Source organism: Passer domesticus, chromosome 2, assembly GCF_036417665.1.
Source record: "Passer domesticus isolate bPasDom1 chromosome 2, bPasDom1.hap1, whole genome shotgun sequence".
NCBI lineage: Eukaryota > Metazoa > Chordata > Aves > Passeriformes > Passeridae > Passer > Passer domesticus.
The window spans coordinates 104327908-104353832 of NC_087475.1; the positions used below are offsets into that span (position 1 = coordinate 104327908).

Consider the following 25925-nt stretch of genomic DNA (forward strand, 5'->3'; position numbering starts at 1 on the left):
TGTTGGATTTGCAGGCTTCTAGCTTTAATAATCACTCTCAGAATATCTGTGGGATTTTAGAGAAGAAATAGGGAAAATGAAACATGGAGACAAAAATGCAAAATCCCTGGCAAAACATCAGGTTTGCCTAATAATAACCTTCTGGTAGCAGCTGTTGATACACACTAAGAAGTGTATTCTTTGCAGTCCCCTAATGCCCTGAGAGAGTGAATGCTCAGACACTGAAACTTCACATGCTCTGTCTATGGGGATCAGCACTTCTGTTAAATTCCTAACAGTTTCCCCCATCAGATTTATTTAAATGCCCAAGAAAGTCAGTAACTGTCTTAGATTTTGAATCCGGGATGAACATGCCATGGTTTTGATTGTAAAACCAATACAAGAGCAAAATTTGGCAATTATTAAAAACATTTTCCCACATCACTCAAAGCAGCATAGGGTGTCCCCTGCCAAAAGACAGAAAATAAAACTCACCTTTGTCTAGAGAAGTAGCGACCTTGCAAGCCTGGGAAATTGTACATTCAAGGGCAATGTGTCAGACTATTATGAATGAGAAAAACAAGGCTCTAGTACCAGAGCTCACTACCAAATAGGCTGGCCTAATAACATTCAGCTCTCGGTTGCGTGGTCACTGCCTACTGCCAGTCACATCAAGGATAAGTATTAATGGCCAAAGTCATCGTAGTTACAGAATTAGGTAGGAGGAAGAAAAAAGCAGCAGCAGGCAGGCAGAAGTCCTTTTTTTATATGAATAAAATTTTATTGAATTTTATACAATTAGAAAGAACAAAGAAAGAGGAGCAAACAGTCTTATGGAGGGTAGGAACCAGAAGAGCTTTCCCAGTAGAGGAGGGCGCCTGCTGAGAGCAGTGTTCCTGTAAATGTCACACAGGGGTTGTTACAAAAGCAGAGAGAATGTGTCTGGGCTTTTCTCTGATTGTTTTGGGTTTCTTTCTTCCCACATTAGGGTTTCTAAAGCCACTCTTCTTCCCCCATCAATCCTACCACCCAGCAGCAAAGTGAGCAGACAGGCAGGAAACAGGACTGCTCCAGTGAAATATGTGCATGCACAGACTAACCCTGCCTGCACCACCAGGGGGGCTTGCACACATTCTGGATGCAGTGCTGTAGAGGGGGAAAGAAGGGATTTGGGGTTTTTTATCTCCTTTTTCTTTCATTTTTCTTTCTTTTTTTTTTATTTTAAGAAAAGAAGGCACAAAATCTCAGCCAAGCTTCAAACCTAGTGCTGCTTGGGAGCTCCCAGTCTCCCAAAAAGCCAGTGTGTCCACGTGGGAACCCAGCCCTCACCTCTCCCTCCTCTTCCTCAGAGTCTGTGCTTGCATTTGTACTGCTCAGGTAGAAGGCCCTGCCCAAGGTTTGTGCACTGCTAGGGAAAGTAAAGCCGTGCTGGGACAAGGAAACTGGGGATGAGGAAGAGTCTGTTGGCTTAAACAGACCCCTTTTCCAGTGTGAGAACTATGGAAGTCACCTGTGACTCCCCACATTGCTTTTCCAAGAGCAGACCTGGGAGGGCTCTGGTGCTTTTTGAGGTGATCAGTGCCTTTGCCTGTGCAAGGCTTGGTGTTATGCAGGAGGGCCAAAACACCTATCCAGGCGTGGCCTCTTTGAACTAGTGCTCTCTAGGAGAGGAAATCCCAGCCCTCAGTCCAGCCCTCCAAATGGCATCAGGTTCCTTCAGAGGTTTCAACTCTTGGCTTTGATTAAGGCTATTTAGTTGCAATAGAAAAAAGTAGAGGTGCCACCCACAACCACCTGCCAGGCTGCAAGGAGATGGCAGGGCCACTGGCAGATGCCACCAGTACCCAGTCCCAGGACATTGAGGGAAGTGGGAGAGGCAGAGAGATAGTGTGTGGTCTTTCATTAAGCCTCTGCTTTCTAAAGCAGGAAACAAATCCTGCTAACATGTCTGTGCACGCAGGAGAGCAGGAATGAAAACTCTGATGCCTCTCTGTGAAGGCTCCAAGCCCTGCCATGCTGCCCAGCCCTGCATAGCCTGATGAATAAAATCCACCATGCATCAAAGTTGTGGGGTCTGAAGTCACTTGCCCTAAACCAGAGCAGCCCAGGGGCAATAGATGCCTCATGAACCTGCCTTGTGCTCCATCACACCGTCCTGCCCCTCTCTGCCTCCTGAATAACCCCAGCAACACCCCAAAAAAAGGAAAAAAAGAGATCCAAGCCCTAGAGCAGCAGCAGCAGCAGCAACAGCAGCAGCGGTGCAGCCTTGCCCTGCACCGAGTGTCTCAGGGAAAGATGCTCAGACGGCTGCATCCTCCACAGCTATACAAAGGGCTCTGGTGGCACTCCAACCTAGTGCAGGAGAAACACCCAGTCTGAGGATCTGCTTGTGTCTGTGTGTGTATGTGCCTCTGTGTGTCTGTGTGTGCTGAGGTGGGGGAAAGAACTGCAAAAAACAAAGACAAATGCTTCCTGGCCCACACCCTCACCCAACCATCCCTTTGCCTGGGCTGGTGGCTGTGCCTTCATCTCACCCCTCCAGCCTGTCCCATGCCTCCCCAAACCCAGCCCCAGTGCACAGTACTCCCTAATCCAACAGCAGAGCCAGGGCCATAGGAAGCTGGGGCTGCACAGCCTTCCCTGCCCCAACACAGGTCGTCATCCTCTTGGAAACAAAACAGCAACAACAATGGAAAAAAATAATATATATATATGTCTCCCGAACCTCCCTGAAAGACCCAAATGAATGGAATCAGTCCCCAACAAAACCAACAGGAAATAAAAGCAAAAGTGCCCCCAGGGTCAGGCTCGAGTGCATGTCCCAGCTGGGGCCCAGCAGCCTGGGAGCACGTCCCGACCTCCCTGCTCCTCTGGCCTTGGCACATCTGTGGCGTCCATTGGCACGAGGAGCTCCAGCAGCTGGGGGGAAAGCGGCTTGGCCAGGGCTGTCCCACCAGCTGGCAGCAGCCTCCAGAGGGGAGGGCAGGTGGAGAGGTAAGCGTGTGACCCCCCCACCGCCTCACTGCCTTTCAGGAAGGAGTAGGGTCTCTTCACCCCACCGGGGATGAGAGGCCCCTTGCTCAGCTCTCAGCCACCAACTCGGTCCTACACCAGGGAGCCAGCCCGGCTCTGGGCGGGCACCATGACGGGGACAGCCCCGATCCGCTCCAGCGTGGCCTGGCTGACTGCATAGGAACGGGTGTGCGGCAGCCGCGGCTTCCTGCTGACCGAGCCATTGCTCCGGATCACCTCCTGAGGCGACGGCGCCGTGCTGGCCGTCACCACCAGTGTCTTAGGGGGAGCCGGGGATGGGTGACCGCCATTGGCATAGACGGGGCGGGCACTCGTGCTCCCTGAGCGGGAGAAGGGAGGCTGGTGAGCATCGTTGCTGTTGCTGAAGCGGGTGAAGGAGTCTGTGGCGTGGTTGGCTTTGGGGTCGTTCCAGTAGCGGCTGTTGTAGGTGTTGGAGGAGGTGAGGGTGTCGTTCTCTGATGAGGACGCATCTGCGTGGAACGTCTTTGCGGCAGAGGAGCATTTGGGTGGCAGGTCATCCTCCCTGGGAAGGAGAAGGTGTGAGGGCATATGAAGGACACTGGCCCACTTGTCCAACATCCCCACCCCTAACTACCACGGTGGGGTCAACACCATAGATTCAAGGAGAAGGACAGCACCACTGTGAATCAGCATTGCTCCTTGGCCTGTTTCCTCATCCCTCTCTGCAGGACCTACCTGTGTGCTCCAGGTACCAAATTTGCCACTGAGGCAAATGACCCATGCTCATGTGTCTACAAAGAAAGTCAGGCAGTGGCAGACAGTGATAGCTGTGACTGTAACCTCTCTGACCAGAGAATATCACAGCTCCAGAGCTTTTCAGCTATCACTGTCTGGTATTATGGGTCAGAATTCCCACCACATCACTCTCCTACAGAGGTAACAACACAAAGTCCCATCCCTCTTGCTGGCAAAGGGATTAAAGGCATTTAAGGCAATACTGAAAACAAAATGTATTGTTACCATTCTTCATTTTCTCCCTCCATTTTCTGAATATATATGGACATCTTCCCCTCACCCAGGGGAACACACCCAGGATTAACAAAAACAAGACCTCCAATTTCACTCCTGTCAGGCTGTCAGCCACAGCTTTTGCTTGGATGTCCCCTATCACCAGTTTTCCATGACCCTTACCTTATCTCATTGGGAATTTCTTCCTCTTCTTCTTCTTTGTGTTTATTTTTCCAGTAGAACAGTGCTACAGCCACCAACACAATGCAAACAACGAGCACAACAGCACCTGTGGCCACCGCTCCTGCAATCAGGCCGATACTCCGTGGGTGAGCTGTGGAGATGATTGAACAGAGCATGGAGAAGAAATCAGGGATGGGCTGTGGCCATCTGTAAGCACATGAATCTGTCGTGGCTTGGGAGGGGAGAAAGGCAATGCTCCCCATTCCAGGGCATGATTGTCTTCTGATAGAGAGGCATGTGGTGGCTCACAGCAAATATGGTTACACACCTTACTGTCACAAGACAGAAACAGGTGGCCAAGCCTCCCCTAGCAAAATACTTACGTGCAATGACTTGCAGGTCCAGAAGGCAAGTGCTGGTTCCAATGGCATTTGAAGCCACACATTGGTAAAGACCTGAGGACACAGTGCTGATATTTCGGAGAGTGACAGTGCCCTGGACTTGGTCTAGTCAGAGAGAAAAGAAGGATTTAAATCCCTCCCCCACTTGAGGAAAACCATGAAAAGGCAAAGCCAGCAAATAGAGAATTTTGGTGTGAGACTATTAAGAGAGAAATAAATTGGGAAATAACCTTTAGATGGAAGCATTGTGCATGCACATACACACACAGAGACAAGATTAGGCCTTAAGGAGCTTACACTAGATGTTTCTTTCTCATCTTATAGAGGAATTTCTGCAGATGAAAGCTTGGGACTCTCACTGCTGTGCAAGAACAGGGAATAAAGAGATGCAAAATTACCTATATCCAGATCTACTTGTTGAATTCAGTCTTGCTCTGCAGAACCTGTACTCTCCCATCCCTGGGCTCCCCATCCCCTGCTCTGCCAATATTCCTCATTCCTGAATTATATGAAACTGAAAGGTGGCATATTCTTAAAATACAGCAAGATAAAGAGCAAAAGTACAGCTATCAGTATTTGATCAGGACACCTAGGCTAAGAAAACCTAAGGGTGGGACTTGAGGCTGGGAAACATCAGTTTGATCTGAGCCCTGCTTCTCCATACAGCTGAAAAGCAGCTCTGGAGAGAACTGTGGCATCAGTTCCTGATGGAGAACTGTGAGAAGCTGGCCATATTTTCCTGGGATGATTCTGCCTCTCTTTTTCCTGTTTCCATTCCATAAGTCTTTCATTTGGTTTAAAATGCAGGTGAGTTGGCAGCTGAAATTTCCAGCCATAAACCAACATCTAGAAATCACTCTCTTTCTCTTCCATTCAACCCAGTCCTTGTTTCTCAGTGGGGAACATGCTTCTAGACCAAAGAGACCACAAACATTTAAGTGGCCTCTGGAGGGTACCCCACCCACCGTGGGCTTTAGGAATCTTCGTTCCAATAAAGGGACCATGCAAATGATGGCAGACGCTCAATGAACCATGCCACCCTGGCAGCTCAGACAAGGGACAGCCCAGGCTGCCACCTGGGAAATAACAGGATAATCAACAGAATGAGCACCTTGTGTGGCAGTTGGGGGCAACTTGGGGACATTGTCCAGTTTCTCCCAGAGGTATGTTGGCCGGGGGATGCCTTCTTCCGAGCTGCAGGTCAGTGTGATATCGCTGCCCACGTCCAGGGACCCCTGGATTCTGCAAAGCGGGGCAGAAGGAGGAACTGCGAGAGAAGAGGGGAAGGTGATAGCAAATCAGGAAATGTGACCAAACAGTGGAATGCAGGCTCACTCTGGACATGTGCTGCTGGGGAAAGCAAGGACAGTAGCATGAGCTGTCAAGGGGACAAGAATGAGGCAGCAGACAAGAACTCATTATGGTTTGGGGGGAGACAATTCACACAAAGATTCCTGACCCACCAGCCTATTGGGGTTACAGACTACTGCTGATTTTCACAGGACCCACTCCTCTTAGATCCCTCCCTTGAAAAAAAGGTGAATATTTCTGTCTTTGAGACAGCAAAAGACTTGGTGAAAGTTAACAGAACTGCAGACAAAATTTACTGTGATTGGGTTTTGCTTTCATATCCCGACAATGGCATGCACTTTGGAGCATTTAGCATCAGTGGGAGCATCCAGAACTAAGAGCTTTCATGGAAAGGAAGTAAAGATATAAACTTATTCTCTCCTCCTGTTGCTATGCACCAAACCCCTTACACTCCATTCAGCCCTCCAGGATCCTCTCATAATTTATTTCTGCTACTTTGCAACTCCATATCACAATACCACCACAAAAACTTTCTCTCCACCATATTTTAAAATTTCATTACACACTGCCTGCATATGAAGTCATTGTGCCCTACAAACTCCCACAGTATCCACAAGGCAGCCCATTCCTCACCACAGGATGTCCGTGGGCTCAAAGGCACACAGTACCATGTTGCTCATGATGCACTGTCATGCACAGAGATCCCCTTGTCCCTGTCCGTCCACCCCCCCACCACAATAATACCAATAAACACACCCAAGACAGTAAGTCCAATGACTCCAATATTCCTGACGCCTCTGTCGGGAAGATTGTTGACCAAACACTGGTAGGTGCCAGTATCCGATAGCTGAGTGTTGTTGATGAAGATGGAGGCACTGGTGGTTGGCATTGTCACAGCAAACCCCACTCGCCCATAGAACTGGGGTGCACCACCAAAGATCTGACCCCCTTGGTAGAGAATAACCTGGAAAAGAAAGGAAGGCTCAAACAACACTCTGCAGGAGCTGAGCAAGGAGGAAGAACAGCAAGCAAAACATGAGCTTCCAAAGCTAAAAGGACCAGTTACTGAAAGATCTCTGAATAACCAAACCTCAATATACATCCTAGCAATGGTGTTTTTTCCAAAACAGCAACACACTCTGTAGCCCATTTTATGTCAATAAAAATGTTTGTAAAGGTAACAGACCAGAAAGCTACCCAAATCTTCTGGCATAGTTGGATTGGCAATACCAGCCTCCTTCACATGATAGTCATTACCCATCTGGACAGGATCAATGTACAGAAGCAGAGGCTCCCTGCAGGTCAGTGAATACTTTGAAGAAAAGCATCTGCCCAGTGGACAGTATAATTTTGAGTCTCTGTCAGTAAGATCCTGCCATGATTTGACACTGCTTACCGAAGATCTTTGAGATGAACTGAATGACAGGCAGTGCAGCCTTTGAACCTGCACAGCCTCCGCCAGTCAGATTGTGCTCAGACCAAGTCCCTGAGGGGCAAGTATTCTTCAGTGCAGGTTCTCACACTGAATACAAAATGTGATCAGGGCAGTGTGACCCAAGATGTATTTCAGAGAAATGGCGTTCTTCTGTTGTCAGAGTATGTGGGCAAAAAACAGGCCAGCATATCTCAGGTTATGATTCTTGTCCCACCATTAAATACTCTCATTTGCTAGTAATTATAAGAATGGACTTGCAAAAGCTACAGACAGTGAAAAAATAAGAATCGAAGTAAAAGGGATGACGAGTCTATGAGAAGTTGTGTTAGAGGACATTTTACATAGATTTCACAAGTTTAAAGCTGCAGCTGTTCCCGGGCCCTACAAATTCCACATCCAGTGTACCAAAACCTGGATTACATCTCCTGTGCTCTTTTGAACACACAAACCACCAGAGGCCCAGGGCAGCAACACAGTATCACCTACACTTGCCCCAGCTGCACGTCCAGGCAAGGACACAATGTGCATCTGTTAACAAAACATTGAAGAAAACAGGTTCATGTGATACCCAGAAGGCATGTTCAGCAGTGAAGGGACAATGAAGTTCTGGGACAGCTGTAGACTCAGCATTATAGAGGGCCTACATTCAGAACATGGTGGGGAACAGGAAAGCCCCAAGGAAATACCTGCTCCCTTAAGAAAAGACCTACCTGCTGAGGCTGGTTGGCATTGGAAAGAGGAATGACCATCCAGATGACATTAAGGTTAGTGAGAGCAGCGTTAGTGGTGAAGGTGCAGGGCAACACTGCTGTCTGGCCTCGGGCAACCTGGATACTCCCTGAACTGACTGACACCTCCAGAGGATACACCAGACCTGGAAAGAGAAGGACACACAATTCAAGCATTTCAGGAGAAGGACGCACAGTTCAAAGAACTGCAGGTGGCCCCACACACTTGCAGATCATAACACAGTATCCCATTCCTACACAACTGTACCCTATTATATCAGTCTAAAAGGAATTATATTCCTTCCTCACAGATCACTCTGTTCTCATGCAGACATTTTTCACAGACAAATGTAGATATGTGGCCCTTTTAAGTGGGGGCACTCTTGTTTCAGAGCCTCTGAGAACAGCAGTGATTTTTTTGGCAATAGGCAAAAAGCTATAAGAAAAACCAAGCTGTGTCTAAGAGAAAGAGATATGTTTTCAAACCCATCAATCTTAATGATACCCAACAGCAGGGAAAGACGAAAAAAACCTGCAATATTAACCAAGAAATACAGTTCTCCTCCCACTTCTATATCTTATGAAGTACAACAAGACGAGAAGTATTTTAACAATATTTTTAAAGGGTTAAAAGCTGAAATATTTTCCAGTCTAGTAATTTTTATGTAGCTGATGAAAAATTACTATTGCTAATGGAGGATCTCATCAAATCTCATTTGTTTTCCAGATTTTCCACCATTCACTTCTTTGCATGCCACATAGACTGATCAAAGACAAAAGCCTGATAAGCCCCACCTTCCCAGTACAGCAGCTCAAGGCTGTCATTTTAAGACCACAAATCACACAGGGAAATATCTCTGTTCCTACCACCAAAATCTTGTCAAATGAAACTAACCAAGGGGTCTCCACCACCATTTTAAGCAGCACTAAAATGCTTTAAACCATTTTTCTCCACAAAATCAAAATACTGACTACAAAAAGCTATATCTCATTATGACAGCTCACCATTTTCTTGTTCAAAGCATGTGGGCGGGTGCTAGAGAAGAAGGCAAGGAGTTTCCAAGCTCCAAGGCAACAGCAGAACACTGCTAAATCCAGGTGCTGTCTGCAGACTACCCTGTTTCTATTTTCTGCCAAGAAACAGTGGTTTGCTGAAGGTGAAATGCTTCATGAGAAAAGTTTTCTATCTGAACTACCAAGACATGGATCAGGCCAACATCTGAGGAAAAGGTGAGTGTCTCCCACATGCTCGTCTGCTGAGATCCTTCCTAGACTGCCTAATGTAGAAATGCAGCACCAGAGCCTGGAAGTCTGAGCTTCAGATGCTACAAACCCAAAGACTCTAGCACCTGCACAGCCTTCCATGTGTTCTGGTGTTTGAACTAACTGCTCCAGAGTTGCAGTACTCCAGGACTCGGCAAATACTCAGTCACCTCCTCCAAACTTCCATACCTTCCTCCACATCTCCTACCTTTAAAGGCCCAAGTAGTTCAGGGAGGCTCAGAAATGCTTCAGAACAGAGTCAGACAAAATTTCACTTTAACCACTTCAAGTGAAGCTTACAAGTTTCTTACTTTGTGGGAAAAAAGCTCCTCATTGTCTTGGGACATACTTAAAAATATGGAACATTTTGGAAACTCCTAGGGAAACAGTTAATCTCCAGTGCTAACATCTCAGAGAATTAGGTGGCTGGATGAGAAACAGCTGGTGGAACCTTAATCCATCAATCTCCTATGCAAGTCTGTCAGTAGCAAGCAGAAGTAAATAACTTGAAGAGCCAGTAATAAGCATCACCTTTATCACAAGGCATCTGCCTTCCAGCTGTGTCTGTGGACAACAGGCCGGGAATGGATTTGAACTCCTCATTTTCTTATGGCTGGCCAGGCAGTGGCAGTAGCCCAAAGCCCAGAAATAATCCATGTCAGCTTTGGAGACCTCTCTTGCTGAATGTGACTCCAACAAGGAATTGTCTTTTCTGCAGGCTTAACTTTGAAGGCTGTCTTGCCATGACTACTCATCCAGTCTAGCATCATGCATGTGCTAACCAGTGTGCAGGGAGTCACAATGACATGAACATCTATTGGATTGACATCTCTCTTCAACATGGTGCGGGAAGTTCTTCTGTTATGTTCAATGTAGATTTAATGAGATCCTCTCCAGGAGAGGAAAAGAAACTACTCATCTAATTTGGAACAGCACTGTGCATTTTTCAGCCTCGTTCCTTACCCCTTCCACTTTCCATTCCATGAAAAACCCACACATTCAAATTCTTGTCATTCAGAAAAAGTAATACTTAAGTGTGAGTGTTCCAATTTACTGGAAAAGTCAGACTTTGCAGTTTGCTTTGCAGGATTAGTTACATCAATCACTCAGCCATCAAGATGATGAGGTTTTCATGTCTAATCACCCTCTTCCTACTCCTAATATTTATTATTAGTTGATTGTAAACATCCTGCAGAATAATAAAAACACTAAAATAGAACATGCATAATTTATTCACCGTAAAAATACTTTTTGCTACATTTGAGAACTTCCCAATATACTCATGAGCAATTTTAAAAATTAAAGAAAACACAAATTCCATTTTCCCTGCCAGTACCCCACTCTTATGCTGCAACATCCTACAGCCCACATTATCTCCTTTTCCTATCAAGGCACCACAGCATCCCTTTTAATTTGAAGACCATGGAGCAGAGAAGCACTAAGGAGGAGCTGAGGTCTCTGTTCATTTCTCTTGTCAAGGGGAGCTGCTTTGAACTTGGCCTGCAAGATGAGCACCCCCCACACTCACCACACAGTCCTATCTCAGCCTCGTTAAACCACCAGGCAAGCCAGCTTCTCAGGCTTGCCTTTACCTCAGGCAGCCCAGGGCATGCCAACTGCCCTTTGGCCCTTTTTTGGCTCTTTTGGTATACAAGGCCAGTACAAGGCACTTAAAGACTCATTTTGCTAAGTTGAGTGGCACCTGTGGGGCTACAGCTGGGGAAAACACACACAGCCACTTCTGACAAGGAAGATTGAGCAAGGCAAGAGGAAACATAGGCAAAGTCCTCTTCCAGCACCATGAACAGGGAGGTAGGGTGGTATGTTAGCACAGCACTGGGCAGGCAGTACTGTAATATGACTCCTTTCTCAGTGAGATAGCCAAAAAAGCAAAAAACAAAACCTCTTCAGAAGCTGCACCATCTCAAGACTACTAGAAAATGTTACATTTACACATGCACTTGTTCATCTAAGCAAGTATCTTTGTGACTGCATTCTTCTACACGTTTTACAGTCATGGCCCAAAACACAGATGGATGCACACAAAGTCACAGACACTTAAAAACTTGTATGCCCAGGATGACACCTGCTAGGAAAACTCAACCAAATTATTTGTGTTTAAAAATTTCAAAATCGGGCATTGCAAAAATGTGGGTTTGTATTAATGCAAGAGGAGGGAGGCAGAGGAGAGAGGGAAAAGAGATTTCAAATTTAGCATATCTATTGGGATAAGGATTTTTCAATGCAGCCTAAGGAATGAGGACTTCAATTCCCTTGAGTAGATAGAAATGCAAATATAGATATATGCACACACATACAGCCTACTAAGTTAAATTACACATAAGAAGTCAGAAAAATCAAGCAAAGGATATTGTAAGAAGTCTCCTTCTGCAAAGTTACACAATCCAGTTATTTTCTAAGCATTCAGAAGTTTAATGACTTCAGAGAGACAAAGAATCGATCACCACCAAATAATCTCTCAGAATTGGATTACAATGGCCATTGCACCCTCTCTTGTGACTGCAGTCTCCTCCTTACTTAGTAATTAAGCAGCCCTGTAAGCAGCATGCCCAGAGGATGAGCAGGGTACACCACTGTCAGCAGAAAGAGGAATGGGCCCTTCCTGTACGTAGGACACTTTGATCTTAGCTTGATTCAGCAAACAGTGTTCTCCTTTGATCCTGAGGCAGCAAGCTCCCATCACTAATTAGAAGGGATGCTCCATTTTTCTGTCCCCTATCAGCAAACCAGTCAGCAGAAGAATGTTTTGGCTGCAGAGGCTCTTTCAGAATTTCTTCACATTTTTAGGATCAAGTAATTATTCTGGCAACAGTACTGATTTCATTTTTGATGGGTCACTGCTGCTGCTTTTCCAAGTAGCACCTCAGCTCCCTCCCTGGTAAGCATGAGGGGGTCTGTGTAGGTAGTTCATACATCATGACACAAGTACATAGGACAAAGTCCCACAGCATGCATTGCCCTCCCTGGTGGGTGTAAGGAGGAGTCAGATGCTGCCACATATTCTAGCTGCCCTAGAGGGGTTACAAGTTTCACAGAGTTTTCAGAATATACCAGATACAGTGAAGCTGAAATACATGGGCAAATCTAAGCACTTTGACTCATTCTAAGTTGGTAAAAAAATGTTCCCAGCTCCCACTCACTGCCACACCTTTCTTCCAGAGATCACCAGCAGAATCAGCAGCTTTTGGCACTTGCTAGCAGCAAACTACTGATACCCAAAAGTAGAGACCAGAGTACAGGTTCACTCTGCAGTGCTGGCAAGCCAGGGAAACAAATGGCCAGGGGAGGAAGGAGGGAAGAAGGTGTGAAGGAGATGTAAGAAACCCTCAGCTGCATGCATTCTGCATCTCCAGACCTCAAGGGAAAATGTGCAGGAATGTGTGTCGCTGTGGGGAAAATGAGAATAAAGCTTCAAGCTGATTCAGCTTGCATCTGAAACCCAGGGAAAGGCTGGAATGGCTCCTGCCGGTCCCAGCGCAATTAGCAACCCTGTTGCCACATGCTGGGGAAGATACCTTTGCCAGTATGACATTTTGGGTCTGTTGTTAAAGAGGCAAAGATGAGGTCACACAGAAGTTTTCAGAATAGGTTAGAAGCATAATGTTCCATCTGGCAACCGCAGGCAATGGAGGGAGAAACTGCAGAGCAGTCTTTTTCCTGAGATGAAAGGAAAGTACAAGTTTCTGTGCCTTTTGCCTGCCTCACATCTCTGAGTCTGGGACCAAAGCTACCCTCTGTGCTAAAGAAGAGAAATATCTTCCACCCTGAATGAGCTGAGGTACACTGCCAACCCAGCACACTGAGCAGCAGCAGAACCTACAACCCAGGAAGGAGTGACTCACAGCAGGAGGAGATGGAAACAGAAGCAAGCAGTACACCTGCCATAGGACCTGCCTCTTCAGCAAACACTCAAAAGACCCTGAAGGAGCCTGGATTGCAGTTGCAAGCACAGGAAACATTGAAGTTATCCAGCATGATATGACAGCATCCAAACTGGCTGCTCAACAAGATGCTTGAATTCTGGTCTTGCCCATTCTCACCAGGGACTGCATATCCTGCTTCATTGAGGACGTGGCACGCTTGCTAGTTCAGAGTCTATCTAACCAAGCACAGTATTTACCCAGCCTAGTGGCTGGAGGCAGCCTGCAGTAGACTCCACCCTGCTTAGGGAACCAACATCACCACGCACTGCAATGGAGCACAGATCTGAATTTATGCACAGCTAGACTATTTCCAGTTCACTATGAAAATTCTACCATGGAAAAACTTCCAGGTTCCAAAGTCATTCTGCAGGAAAGGTATTTGGGAATGATTTACACTATCATAGTAGACTGCATCCTGGGTCCAAGGTGCCCTAGCACAAATTTTCCTGGGAAGGATGCTTGGTAGAAACCTCCTTGGAACAATAATAGTGGGAGTAATGGAGTGAGGAAGGAAGGGCTCCAGCAAACAATAGTCCCCCTGCCAGCTCACAGCAAGAGGGCTCCAGACATTCATAGGGGGATTGCTTCTGTGCCCCAGTTTGAGGGCACATGTTACAAAAGTGGCTGACGGGTCTAGCAATGGGACAGTAACCTATGGGGGACAATGGAACAGTGTATAAGGCAAAATAATTTCCAACACTCTCTTACTATCTTTGCTGGCTCTGCAGGACAGACTGGAACAAACAGCAGGAAAACCACCCCATCTAGCATGGTTTAGAGCAAGGTCTCTGTAAAACAGGTGTTAAAACTATACTGATGCTAACTTTTCCTCTGAGGTGTTTGTAGTGTTAGCATTCCTGTTAAATACAGATCAATAGGCACCTTTATCCCTGGAGAAATCATCAGACACAGCTGGTGGTATCAAGTCATCCCCCCAGCATAGAGCCTCCCAAGTGAAAAGATCCATTTTACTCTAGTAAGAGTAATCTTAGGATTTCTGCCCAGCCTGTAGGATATGCAGGCTAGCAGACACTAACCCAGGGAGAAAAGACAGTGTCAGGGTCTTGAAGTTGAGCCCTGCAGTGTTTCTTGTCAAGAACTGGACTAGCTGTTCAGTACCTCTGAAACTATGCTGATCACACTGACCCTTCTTCCTTGCCATTTATAACTTCATCTGAACTAGACAGAAAACTAACAGGGGAAAATTCCTGCTGACCCATTCCACTCTGGCCTCAGCTGCTGACCAGTGAGCAGCAGTCACTACCACGCCTGCCATCTTCTCTTCTGGAAATAAGTCTTTCTCTGCAGGCCAGCTGGGAACAAGATTTCAAACAACTGACTGAATGGGATGACATAGAGCATATCTCCCCGTGCTGACCTCTCCAACCTACCGCTGTAGACAGGATGAGGAATGGACTCTATGACCAAAAAAATGGCAGAAAAGCTTGCAGCTGCACATACTTCCAGAAAGGTGTCAGTTCCCTTCCATGTCCTTGCCAGAGGAGCTGGATTTGCACTTGCAGGGGTAGGAAAGGGGCTCTTATGACATACTGAGGAATTTGATTCCTTTCCCTTTTCTGGCACAGACTTCCTGGATCCTGCTGAGCAAGCCAGACAGCTTCAGGTATCTTCAGAGGGTACCCACTCATGTGAGATCCTCACGTGCTCAGGTTTAGACCTCAAGAGTTTGAGTTGCTGAACTGCTGAGTACTCAAACCTACTAGGGAAAACGAGAGGGGCTGTGCTCTCCAGGTAGCAGAGTTCACGTGATGTTAAGCTCCCTAAGCACCCGAACGGTGCTCTTCCAATAGATCTTAATGCTTCTGTTTAATTAGTCACAGACTTGACATGCAGAAGAAGTTTTTGAACAGTGAGAAGCATATAGTGTTAGAGAAGTTTGTTGGCATGTGATAAGTGGGAACGAGAACCCAAATCTGGTTTAGAGATGCAGCTTCATAGAGCCAATGACCCAAATGGTCCTTCCCAGTTCTGAACTCCTGCGTGATCCCAGTACAGACTTCTCTTATGTGCTTCTATCAAGCCTTGCTGAAGCTTCCAGGAGAGCTGCCACCTTTGAAGCTCCAGCAAGCTGGGATGGATGCCTTGCATCTATCTCTGCCGCCTTGAACGCAATATGTGTGCAAGTTAGAGGCAGAAAAACAACTGCATCGTATTATAGCAAGATTATAAAAATACAAAGGAACATTGATAGGAACAAAAATAGCATCTACAATGACATTAGCTAGGATGAAACTAATCAATGGCTGTGCACAGGGCATGCATTAATCCCCTTTCCATGGCATAGTGTTGCACTATTAAGTACATTATGGAATTTTAACACTTCCCTTCGATGCGTGCGGCACTGGCTGGAAACAGAAACTGCTGTGATCTGAGCTGGCAGTCCTTGAATTCACAGCATTTGCAGAGGACTCAAGGAGCAGCTGCACTTCGGAGGTTGAGGGTTTTTTTCTGTAGCGGATGAGCAAGGCCAGAGGGGACTCAGGGGGGAACAGGAACTGAAGAGCTCACTCATTTCTCCCCTAAACTGAGAGTGAAGGAGTGGGTAAGGCTAATTCAGCCCACTCTGTAGGACCATTTGGTGTCAATTTTGTCCATCCCTGGCTGTGCTCAGAATCAGAGTCATCAATGACTCATACCCTGGGACTCAGGTGGGCAAATCAGGAGCAGGCAATCTGGCTACAGAAGATGGCCGAAGGCCACACAAGGCAGGACACCCAAGGTACAAACAGAGTGGTGTGTCCTTGCAACAGTCATTTCCGTCTCCTCAGGTCCTTCAGAGATGCCTGAAACACTATTTTCCAAATAGCAGGCACAGACAAGGAGGAAAGCAAAAGTTGAACTGGGCACAGAAAGTTATTTCCCTATTCTTTGTCTTTTACAAAACTAGGAGTGGGAACTCTGTTCCTTTTCCTTCATCCCCCTACTCCTGTGATAGATCAGCTCTGGGGAATCCTGCTGCAGTAACTTAAGATGTTGTCATCCATTGCTGTTGGCCTTGTTGCTCAACACAAGGTTATTGCCCCAGAGCCAGCAAAAGCTGAAAAGAAGCAGTGCCTCTACCTCACAGCTAGGCATTAAGCAGCAGGAATGTGTGGGGACATTCTAACTTCTTTTGCTGTGAGAGGGGAAAGCTGCATTGCAGACACACTGTCCTGTTCTGCTCACTGCTACAGCAGAGGCATCATCCTACAGTAATGGATGTCTAGGAATGGGAACATTTCAAATGACCACAGCCAGTTACTTTAGCTGAAGTGACTTGGGGATGAAAGCTTATCAAACGTTCCTATAAGTACATTTAAAGTAAGAAGCTCAGCTTGAGTTTGCAAAAAGCCTGCAGCAACAGCTCTGAGCTGCAGACTTATCCATTCATCTAGCTGGGATGCCAACATAAACCTCCCACATCCCTCCTCTTAATTATCTTGCTGCTTGTCACAGCACACCAGAAATGAAAATTCACCTTTTACACAAAGATTGGTATCTATGTTTCCTGAAAGAGGGAAAATGCACAGAGATGACTGTGAGCAGTGGTATACATTGAAGGTACACATTGGCTTAATTTTCCTGAAGCAGGTTGCAAAACCTTACTGAAGCCAGCTCTCAACATTTGGGAAGCTCCACCATGGCCAGCCTTTGTCTCTGAAAGCATCCTTAAGAATCCCTGTGGGTATCTGAAACCACACCCGAGTCCATGCATGAAAAGCACAGGTTGAGGCTGCATGGGATGAATTGAGAGCTGCATGTAACATGCCTACCCCAGAGTGGGCATCTAATTAGAGCTCTTGCCAGGCTCTAAAAGCAGAAATAGGCTTGAGTTCCCACTCTCCCTGATCCCATTTCTTTGCTAGTATCCTCCCAGCACAGCCCAGTCAGCAGAGATGTGTCACGCTGCGGATCAGTACCAAGTGCAGGCAACAGCACGTGACACTGCTGACACAGCAACGGTGTCTCCTTGGGGAGAAGGTATCCACTGGTGCCTCTGCAAGAGCAATGTACCTGCTCCCCAGACTGGGGAACAGAGAGTCAGGGTTAGGAAGCTGAAATTAAAACAGGTCGGCAAAGCTTTACTAAGACACTCACTTCTATTTTCTGTTTGCCGAGACATAAAAAATACATTAACAGCCCAGCAGCTTTGTAAATGATTTATGGTCGAAAGAATAAATTTCTTCCTTCTCTCCTGGCTAAAAAAAAAAGGAATACAAAAAGATTGTAACAGTGATAAACTGCTTAATATGGGAAAACAACTCAAGGTTTAAATATATTCAGTAGTATATTGAGTGGGAAGGACAGAACCCATAAGGAATAAGATTAAAGTCCAGTGAAGGGAGTTGGCATAGGGGAGGGCAGGATGAATGGGTGGGCAGGCTGGAATATACAACTCATGTGGTGGGGAAAGGCACCAGCATGGAGTGCAGCTGTCAGACAACCATCCTTAGGTCAAACTCCAGTGTAAATATCCCAGCCTATGGTTCATCCAACTGCTTTTATCCAAAGCATCAAGAGCTATGTTCATCCTCCTCCAAAAGGAGGAAGAGCAGAGGATGACGAACAAAAAAGTTGCAGAGCTAGCACTATTAAACACAGGCTGGGTGAAGATCCAGGGACTTGCTGGATGCTGCATCTGGTCTTCCTCCCTGCAGACACCACTGACATCATCTGGGACTCCTCAAGGAAGTTCCCTGCAAGGGTGGGGTTAAGCTGGGCCAGATGTGGTTCAGGTTGGAGAGGGGATAAGGACAGCTTCGGGAAGGAGAGCTTTAGGGAGAGGACTGTGGGGCTGCAGTGGTAGAATGAGAGATGGGATTGGGGTTTAGGAAGTTCAGGGGACTGTGGGCAGTGGGGTTTGGGGATTGGAAATAACTTCCAAGAAATGGCTTAGCTTCTCCAAGCCAAATGCAGGGGAGCTCCTCCAAATGCTTCCTGGAGCCACCTCACCTGTCTTCCCCTGTTACTGGGGTATTCCAGCACCATCATCACCCCATGGTTGCTTATGTTAGCCTGGTGAGGTCACCCCTTAACAAAGGGGTGCCTAAGACACAACAAAATAGAATTAAATGTTTTAAAATATTTGAATAATATAATTTAAAATATTTAAATATATTAAAATAAAATTAACCCCCAAGGAATCAACCTCCCAAGCCCTTTCTGAGGGGAAAAGTTTTCATTAGTAGACTGATTCCATTTTTCTTGAGGTCAGGAGGGACTGTCACCAGGATAAGAATCAAATTCTTAAAGGATCCGGTCCAGCAAATCACAAGTTTTGGCTGAGGCACTGCCAACAAGTTGGCTATCTGCTTTCCATACCCATTTTGTGTCTTATGTATTAAATGCTCTCATCCTGTGGAGTCCACAAGCTTTGCAAGTGGAAGGATACTTGGCCAAAGTTTGTTGTTCACCACATCTTTGAGCTCCCTTAAAAGTTTTCCTGCTTTGTGACCTAACTGAGTCCTGCTTCACCAAAGCTGCCACCTGCATGACCAGCAGGAGCCCGCCTGGAGCCAGGGCTGCTCAGCCAGACACTGATGCCTGGGTGCATTTGATATGTCCTAGAAATTCCACTAAAGGCAGGTAAGTCAGTGGAAATACATTAAAAATATATGTTTAAAAATTAGGCACATGTTTAAGCATCTTGCCGAAATGGGGTTTAAAAAAACCTTCTTTAGCTTGTTCATAGGAGAGCCTTTAAGGCTTAAGAATGTGGAAAATCACTGTGAAACTTCCCTGCCTCCAAACAAGACTGATTAAAGCAAAGTCTCTCAAAGCAGTTGGATTGAAACTAGTTTACATGAGCATATTCAAAGACATTAGACCTCCGTATCTTAAACTTCATTAATACCAAACTACTTTGGATTTAAAATTATTAAAATAATTAAAAACAAGCAAACAGAAAGGAAACAACAACAAAAAAAAGGCAGGCTCTTTTTCATTCAAATTGGAAAGAAAGGAAAACCTGAATTTGTCTTTTGCTCTAGAAAATGTCAGGTCAGTAATTGAATGTTTCAGATTATGAGTTGAGCTGTCTAAAAGAGGTTGTAAAAGGACAATTTTCCACTGGGAAAAGAAGAGTTTTCATTAAAATCAAAATAGGTTGTAAGACTATCAACTTTGATGATATTTTCAGTGAGTGAAGACAAAATGAATTGCTTTGCCTTCCCCATGTAATTATAGTAATATTGGCACACTTCAGTTCAATGAGGTAAGAACACTTTATTTCAATCCATTTAAACTTTTGCCATATATTTAGATATTACATAAATTCTGACTTTGCATAATTTTATGCAGTACCAGTGCAGTAAATACACACATGCATACTTAATATGCTATGGCCTTTCAACATCATGTGCATAGTCTCTTTTCCCAGTGGAAATTTACCCTGATTTTTGGTCCTTCCATTACAAGACCTGATCTCTCACTACGATGTGAAATTAAACACAGAGGGTATATTAGGACTTCTCTGCAATAAATGTCCAGTTTGTTACCTGCTTTACAGAATTACAAAATCACGAATAATGAGGTTGGAAGAGACCTCTAAGACCATCAAGTCCAACCTATGCCCTAACACCTCAACTCAGAATCTGGACTATAGCACCAAATGCCATGTCCAGTCTTTTTTTAAACATATCCAGAGATGGTGATTCTACCACCTCCATGGGAAGAGCACTCCAGTACTTTATTATTCTTTTGGTGAAAATTTTTTTCCTAGTATCCAACCTATACCTTCCCTGACGTAGCTTGAGACTGTGTCCTCTGGTTCTGTCAGTTGCTGCCCAGTGGAAGAGACCGACCCCCACCTGTCCACAGCCTCCCTTCAGGAAGTTGTAGAGACCAATAAGGTCACCTCTAAGCCTCCTCTTCTCCAGGCTAAACAACCCCAGTTCCTTCAAATGTTCCTCATAGGGCTTGTGTTCCAAGCCCCTCACCAGCCTTGTTGCCCTCCTCTGGATGCACTCAAACAACTCCATCACAACCTTCTCATGGGAACACCCAGAGTGCTGGAGTTGTAGATGTTTCCATGTGAAGTTTGGTGCCCATGTGGCTCAAGAGGACAGTGTCAGGAACAGAGACGTCCACACAAAAAACACAGCAACACATCTTAAGCATTTTGCAGTCCTTTCCCAGAAGGAGAGTCACTTCATGCTCCCTGCCCTCTGGAAGTGCAATCTTTTCAACCTGCCTGCACCAAAACCCAAAGCTACGGTGCAAGTGTTGCTGACTATAAATCAGTTCCTGACACTCCAGTCATTTGGGCTGATCATTCCCACATTGTATGTTGGAAGCAGGACCAACAGATGAAATGTACACAGCCAGATTAATACAAATCTGCTGTCCATCTGCTCTGTGTCCTTTCGGCATGTGCCAGCACAGGGTGCAAAGAGAAACACATCCCAGAGCTGAGAGGCTCTCCCTGCTCATCATGTTCCCATGGCTGAAGCATCTGCAGCTCTAAGCATCCAAGCCAAGATCACTGAGCCTGATTTTTCCCAAATGCTGTGCACTTTCCCCTCCAGCCAGTGCCAGCCCTCCGGCACTCTAGCTGTGTACACAGCATCATGCTGAAAAACTCAAATGCAGAAAGTTGCACTGATTGCTCTAAAATATGCCATGAAGAAATGCAGAGTTTCCATTTTGCAGCGAGGAAAACCAAGATGGAGCAAGGATATAACTCACCCAAACACCATGCAGCAGGTCAATGGCAAGACAGGAACAGGACTTTAGAACCTGATTCATGGGCCTTGGCCTGCCTATTAATCACTCTCTCCACCACTGCACTAAGTATTAGTATTGATTTCAAATTAACACACACACACATCTTATCAAGGAGAAAAAAGAATAACCAAGGAAGTTCACTATGTTCAGCTCCATTGGAGGCCAACATGATTCTATAAGCAAACATTTTCTGCAAGCAGCCCTGGCCCAAAGCATTCCAGGCTGGGAGGCACAAAGCAGGCACCCTCAAGGAACTATCAAATGCTTATAAAATGTTCCAAACCCTTTGAGCAGCTTTTCAAAAAACACAGAGTACAATCGTAACATGCTTGCAATGCAGAAAGGAGACTTTGGGAATGCAGATGCTGCTCTTACTGTACCTGACAATGCAGCTCCCTCCTTACCACCTTATTTTCTGATGCCAAGATCTGGAGTTAACCCCGGATGACCAAGCCCCACAGTGCCATCTGATTTTATGCTTGCCCTCTCTTCTTCCCCTGCCATGATGTCCTGAATATCCCTTTACAACAGCTGCTAACTTTTGCTAACATAAAACTGATATGAGCTTCCCTTGTCTTTTAGAGTAAAAGTCTCAGGAAAACGTTTTGCAAATTTTCCCTCTGTAACAGATGCAAGAAGTTGCTTATGCCCAAGCAGCAAAGTACACAACTGCTCTGAACTAACATTTTTTTGCTGCACAGCTGGCTCAGTTTTTCACACAGATGTTGTTTCTCCTGCCAAGTCTAAAAGCACACAGAGCAGCATTAATATGAAAGAAACCGATTGGACACTGGTTTAACAACAAGTTGAAAATTCCCCAACCACAGCCTCTGTGTTGGGTTTTCCCTTTCCTTTGTTTTTGGGTTGGTTTTTGTTGTTGTTGTTGTTGTTGTTTTTGTTTGCCATTTGTTGCGGGGTTTTTTTTGGTTTGGGTTTTTTAATCTATTTTATTTTTATATTTTATGCACCCAGCAGGGAGAAAAAGGAAAAAAAAAAATAGAACAAAACCCTAAGAAGCCAGTGAAGAAAGTCTTAGCCTTTCAGGGGTGAATTCCCTTTCTGAAATTTGAAACACACGTTAATCTTTAATGTTAAACCATGGATTAAAAATTAATTCAAAAATCTCACAGTTTGGAACACTTACAAGTTCACTGCATTATTAAAATCTCAGATCAATGCTACTCTGCATAATGAAGTCTCCCCAAACTCTTTCTTTTCTCTTGAAGCCAAGAACAGGTACTCACTGCTCTCCCCAGCTATCCTTAAAACTCAGAGAAACCTACTTGTGGTTCCCAAGAGCTGGAAAAGGCTGAGCCCTCAATTTTACTTACTTTTTTGTGCTCCTTTTTGTTTGCCTAGAGGGGGAACCAAGGGACCAGGAAGCATGTGCAGAGGTGTTGCATTTTCCACAAGTATTTTTGGAGCCATGGCTCTCTTACCAGCTGCTGCCTTACAGCTCTGCAGGAGGCTGAGCAGGAGGTTTCCATCTCTAGAGTCTGTGCTACCACGTCATTTACCACAAGGGGTAAAACTTTCTCTTTAAGCATCACTGTTTTTAACAGCTGCCTCAGCACAGTTATATTAGCAGTTAACAAAACAACCTCTCTCCTACCCTCTTTTCTGCACTCTCAGGCTCGTTTCTGTCCAAATCCTCCACCTGAGACCATCCTCAGGAGGCTGCCTTCACCTGCAGCCAGCTGGGTCCACGCCAGATGAGCCATGGTGCCAGCCGAGGTGACTGCTGCCCACACACCTCCTGGGTGAGGAAGCTGCACAGGCAGCCAGCACAACTCTTGGAGGGGACTGTCCCCCTCAGGGAGGTGCTGATGCCTCTCTGACCCTCCAGATGCTGTCAAGAGGAGAGCACATCTCATCTGCAGTCAGGGCTGCTACCTGCTGTGTGATAGGTACTCTGTGAGAATGAATAGGCTGTGCTGCCCCACATGTGGGCACCCCCAATAACACCAGACTCTGGGTGGAAATGAAGCAATTCATTCCTAGCTTTAAATCAGTGCTTGTATTCAGGGAGAAAAATAAACAAATTTTCAAAAAAATGCACAAAAGGGTTTAAACACCTACAAATTGCACTTATCTCTCCCTTGTTTATAATAACTTTTTCTGCCATGGTTGCTAATGGAAATAATAATAATAATAATCACTGTAGTAGAATCATGCATTGGCTTTTTTCCCAGATTCTCCTCTTGCTCACCAGGCAGTGAAGTCATTGTATCACCAAAAGTTCACAGACACCTGGTTTCAGAAGTGCCACCATGAAAGGTTTTGACAGCTTCCCATGGAAGCTGAGAAAGCAGAAGAGTAAAGGAGGAGAGCCCTTGACTTGGGCACAGGGGAGCGATAGGCAGGAGGAAAAAGAAGTGGCAAATCTCCACTATATTTGCCAATAGAGTAAAGCAAAGAAAACAACAATTATGAATGAACAGACAAATCAGCCTGACAAATCAGGACACAAATAGTCCTGCTCAAGATGCTGACGTGTTCTCCCAGCAGGATCTGAGCACCCCTGAGATCCAGGGGAGGCAAGAAGAAATAAGCCCAGGCGATGTGCCTATGCTCATGCAGAGCCAGACATGAAATCTCACTCTCTGGCTTGGTAGTTCATCTTCCAAATCATCTCTCCTTCCATAAATTCAGTCTTCTACTTTTAAACTCATGTGCCCATCAAGTCAGATTACAATTAAAACTCTGCAAGTATGGCAAAATATATTCATGAACATCTGTTTGAATAATAACCCTGAATTTGCTTCGGCAGTATTCATTCGACCTGCTTTCCTTGCCTTCTGTGAGTGCTCACACCAGCTCTCTTTGGTTCAAAAATGATGGCATGAGGAAAAGCTCCTGCACACACTCACATAAACATGAAGATGATTTTGCCTGGTGGAGGAGGGGTTTCCAGTCTTCAGTGCACAGGCCTTTCAAGGATTGCAGGCTGCTTCTCAGACTCCATAAGAACCAGCTAAGATAAATCAGCCTAAAGTCAGAAACCTAAAACTTGCTTCGTCAAAGTCCAGCCTGACACTGAAAAATGTGTATGTGGGTTTGACTGCTGGGCTCTGCAGTCTGTACCTGCTGGGAGAAGTGGGGTAGTCGCTCATGCTGAGGCCATAGCTGCTCCTGTGGCTGGTTGCTCCCAGAGGTGTAGAGAAGTAGCCCTCTCACTCCTCATCCCTCTGCCTCCCACTCAGACCTGCCAGTGGAACTGCTGGTGTAATAGCTCTCTCTCCCACACAGCTCTGGCAAAAAAAATCCTGGTTAATGGGTAAGAGCAATTTCTTTTCTACCATAGGCCACACTGAGAGGATCAGGTTAAAGAACAAGAATGCAGACGGCCATGCTGACACCCTGAACTGAGGGTAACCTCTGGCAGGAGAAGGGAAGTAGGACAGCCTCTGACCTCTCCATCCACCTCAGCAGCTGTCCCAGCAGTACGTCTGACTGCCTGACTCATTTTTCCTGGCTGTGAAGTGGGGCAGTGTCCCCTTACCCCAAGAGTGCTTTGTGCTGCTTGGGTGTGAGGTATTGAGGGAAAGCAGGATCAAAAGCAGAGAGACTGATGCAAGGAGCAGAAACCATACCTCGAGGCCTAGATACAGGTTGAACGCAATAAATACTACAAGAGACAGGTTACAAGCTAGGATATGACCCTGGGGAAAACATTTGTTGAAGGGAGGACAGGAATAAATGAAATAGTGTACACTTGGTGGTTACTTATGGAGGTAAATCAGCATGGCCTAAAACACACACCCCACAGAGATACACAGAAACACTACCCACCAGAGGCTTCTGCAAGAGCCCCATATCTCCACAGATAATTTGCTTACCTCTACACACGATGTGGAATGGCTAAAGAACAATACAGTAGGACAAGATTAGTCTCTGAGCAGGAGGAACCAAGAGTTTGAAAAACACTGGATAAATCCTAGAACCACAGAAGCTCAGCAGTTGTCTCTTGATGCTGCCACAGGGATGTTCTGTACGTTGACAGTAAACACAGGCCACAGGGAAGGAATTCAGCTCTAATGACAGGATGCTGTCATGGGAGGTTGTGCTGTACTGAGACTGGCACAAGGCTCTTGCCTATTCAGGGATGACTTCCATCAAAGGAACAGCTTTTTAGAACTGCTTGCCCAGCTCTCAGTATAGGACAAACTACTGATATGTATTTCTGTAACCAAGTCACAAAAAGGTGAAGTCTTCCAGGCTCTAGGAAGCAATACAACAATGGAGTAAAGCACTTCTGCTAGGCCGGAAGACTGCATTGCTCCATTCAGCACATACAGCAATAATCCATAAACACAGAGGACAGATGGAGAAAATACATCTACCTTTGGAAATGGGAAATCTATTATATGAAACCAAGCTTCTGTTAGTCTTTTTACAAGAACATTCCTGGCTCAACATAATTAAATTAGTTTGGTTCACACTTTTACTTTTAATTGATCAAGGAGAATGGTGGTGCTGCCACCACATCCCCATTACACCTGAAATGAAACGCCAAGCATGGAGGTGTGGGATGGGGGGTGGAGGGAGGGCACTGTGTAAGCTCCCTGCAATGACAGTACCATCCTCCCCAGTGCACTAGAGCTGACAAGGCCATGCAGCACCAATTTGGTGTTTTGCATCCTCTGAGAAGTGAAAAACAGGAGGTGGCAGAGTCGCTTTCCCCCTGCTTTCTGGATGCTTGGATTTCCGACAGATTTCTCTGTGAAGGCTACCCAAAAGCTCCATGGAACTGGAGTGTCAAACGTGAACATTCAGTGCTTAATTTGTGGTGCAAATCCTGTCAAACTCGATTGCGTCTCTTTGCCCCTCCAAGGCATCCCAGGCTCTCTCCAGTTCTGCAGGGGGATGAGGCTTTAAGGAATGACCAACTGTTAAAGCAAGCCTGCAAACCGGCAGGATGCACAGCGTATGCTCCAGAGCCAGGCATGCCCTC

At 45.8% G+C, this 25925-nt stretch overlaps 1 protein-coding gene across 6 annotated transcripts in view; it reads right to left on the minus strand.

Annotated features, from left to right (window-relative positions):
- Positions 1–735: 735 nt before the first annotated feature.
- IGSF11 (immunoglobulin superfamily member 11) overlaps positions 736–25925 on the minus strand; it is a 139835-nt gene continuing 114645 nt past the window's right edge. For 5 of the 6 annotated variants that reach the window (XM_064410222.1, XM_064410220.1, XM_064410225.1 and 2 more), the window contains 6 exons: positions 8022–8185; positions 6633–6840; positions 5677–5832; positions 4548–4670; positions 4165–4315; positions 736–3535 (listed from right to left, as the gene is read on the minus strand). In XM_064410222.1, the coding sequence (XP_064266292.1) occupies positions 3085–3535; positions 4165–4315; positions 4548–4670; positions 5677–5832; positions 6633–6840; positions 8022–8185 (1253 nt within the window). In that variant the 3' untranslated portion in view covers positions 736–3084. The remainder of the gene's footprint in view (positions 3536–4164; positions 4316–4547; positions 4671–5676; positions 5833–6632; positions 6841–8021; positions 8186–25925) is intronic. The other variant, XM_064410221.1, reaches the window with a different exon arrangement.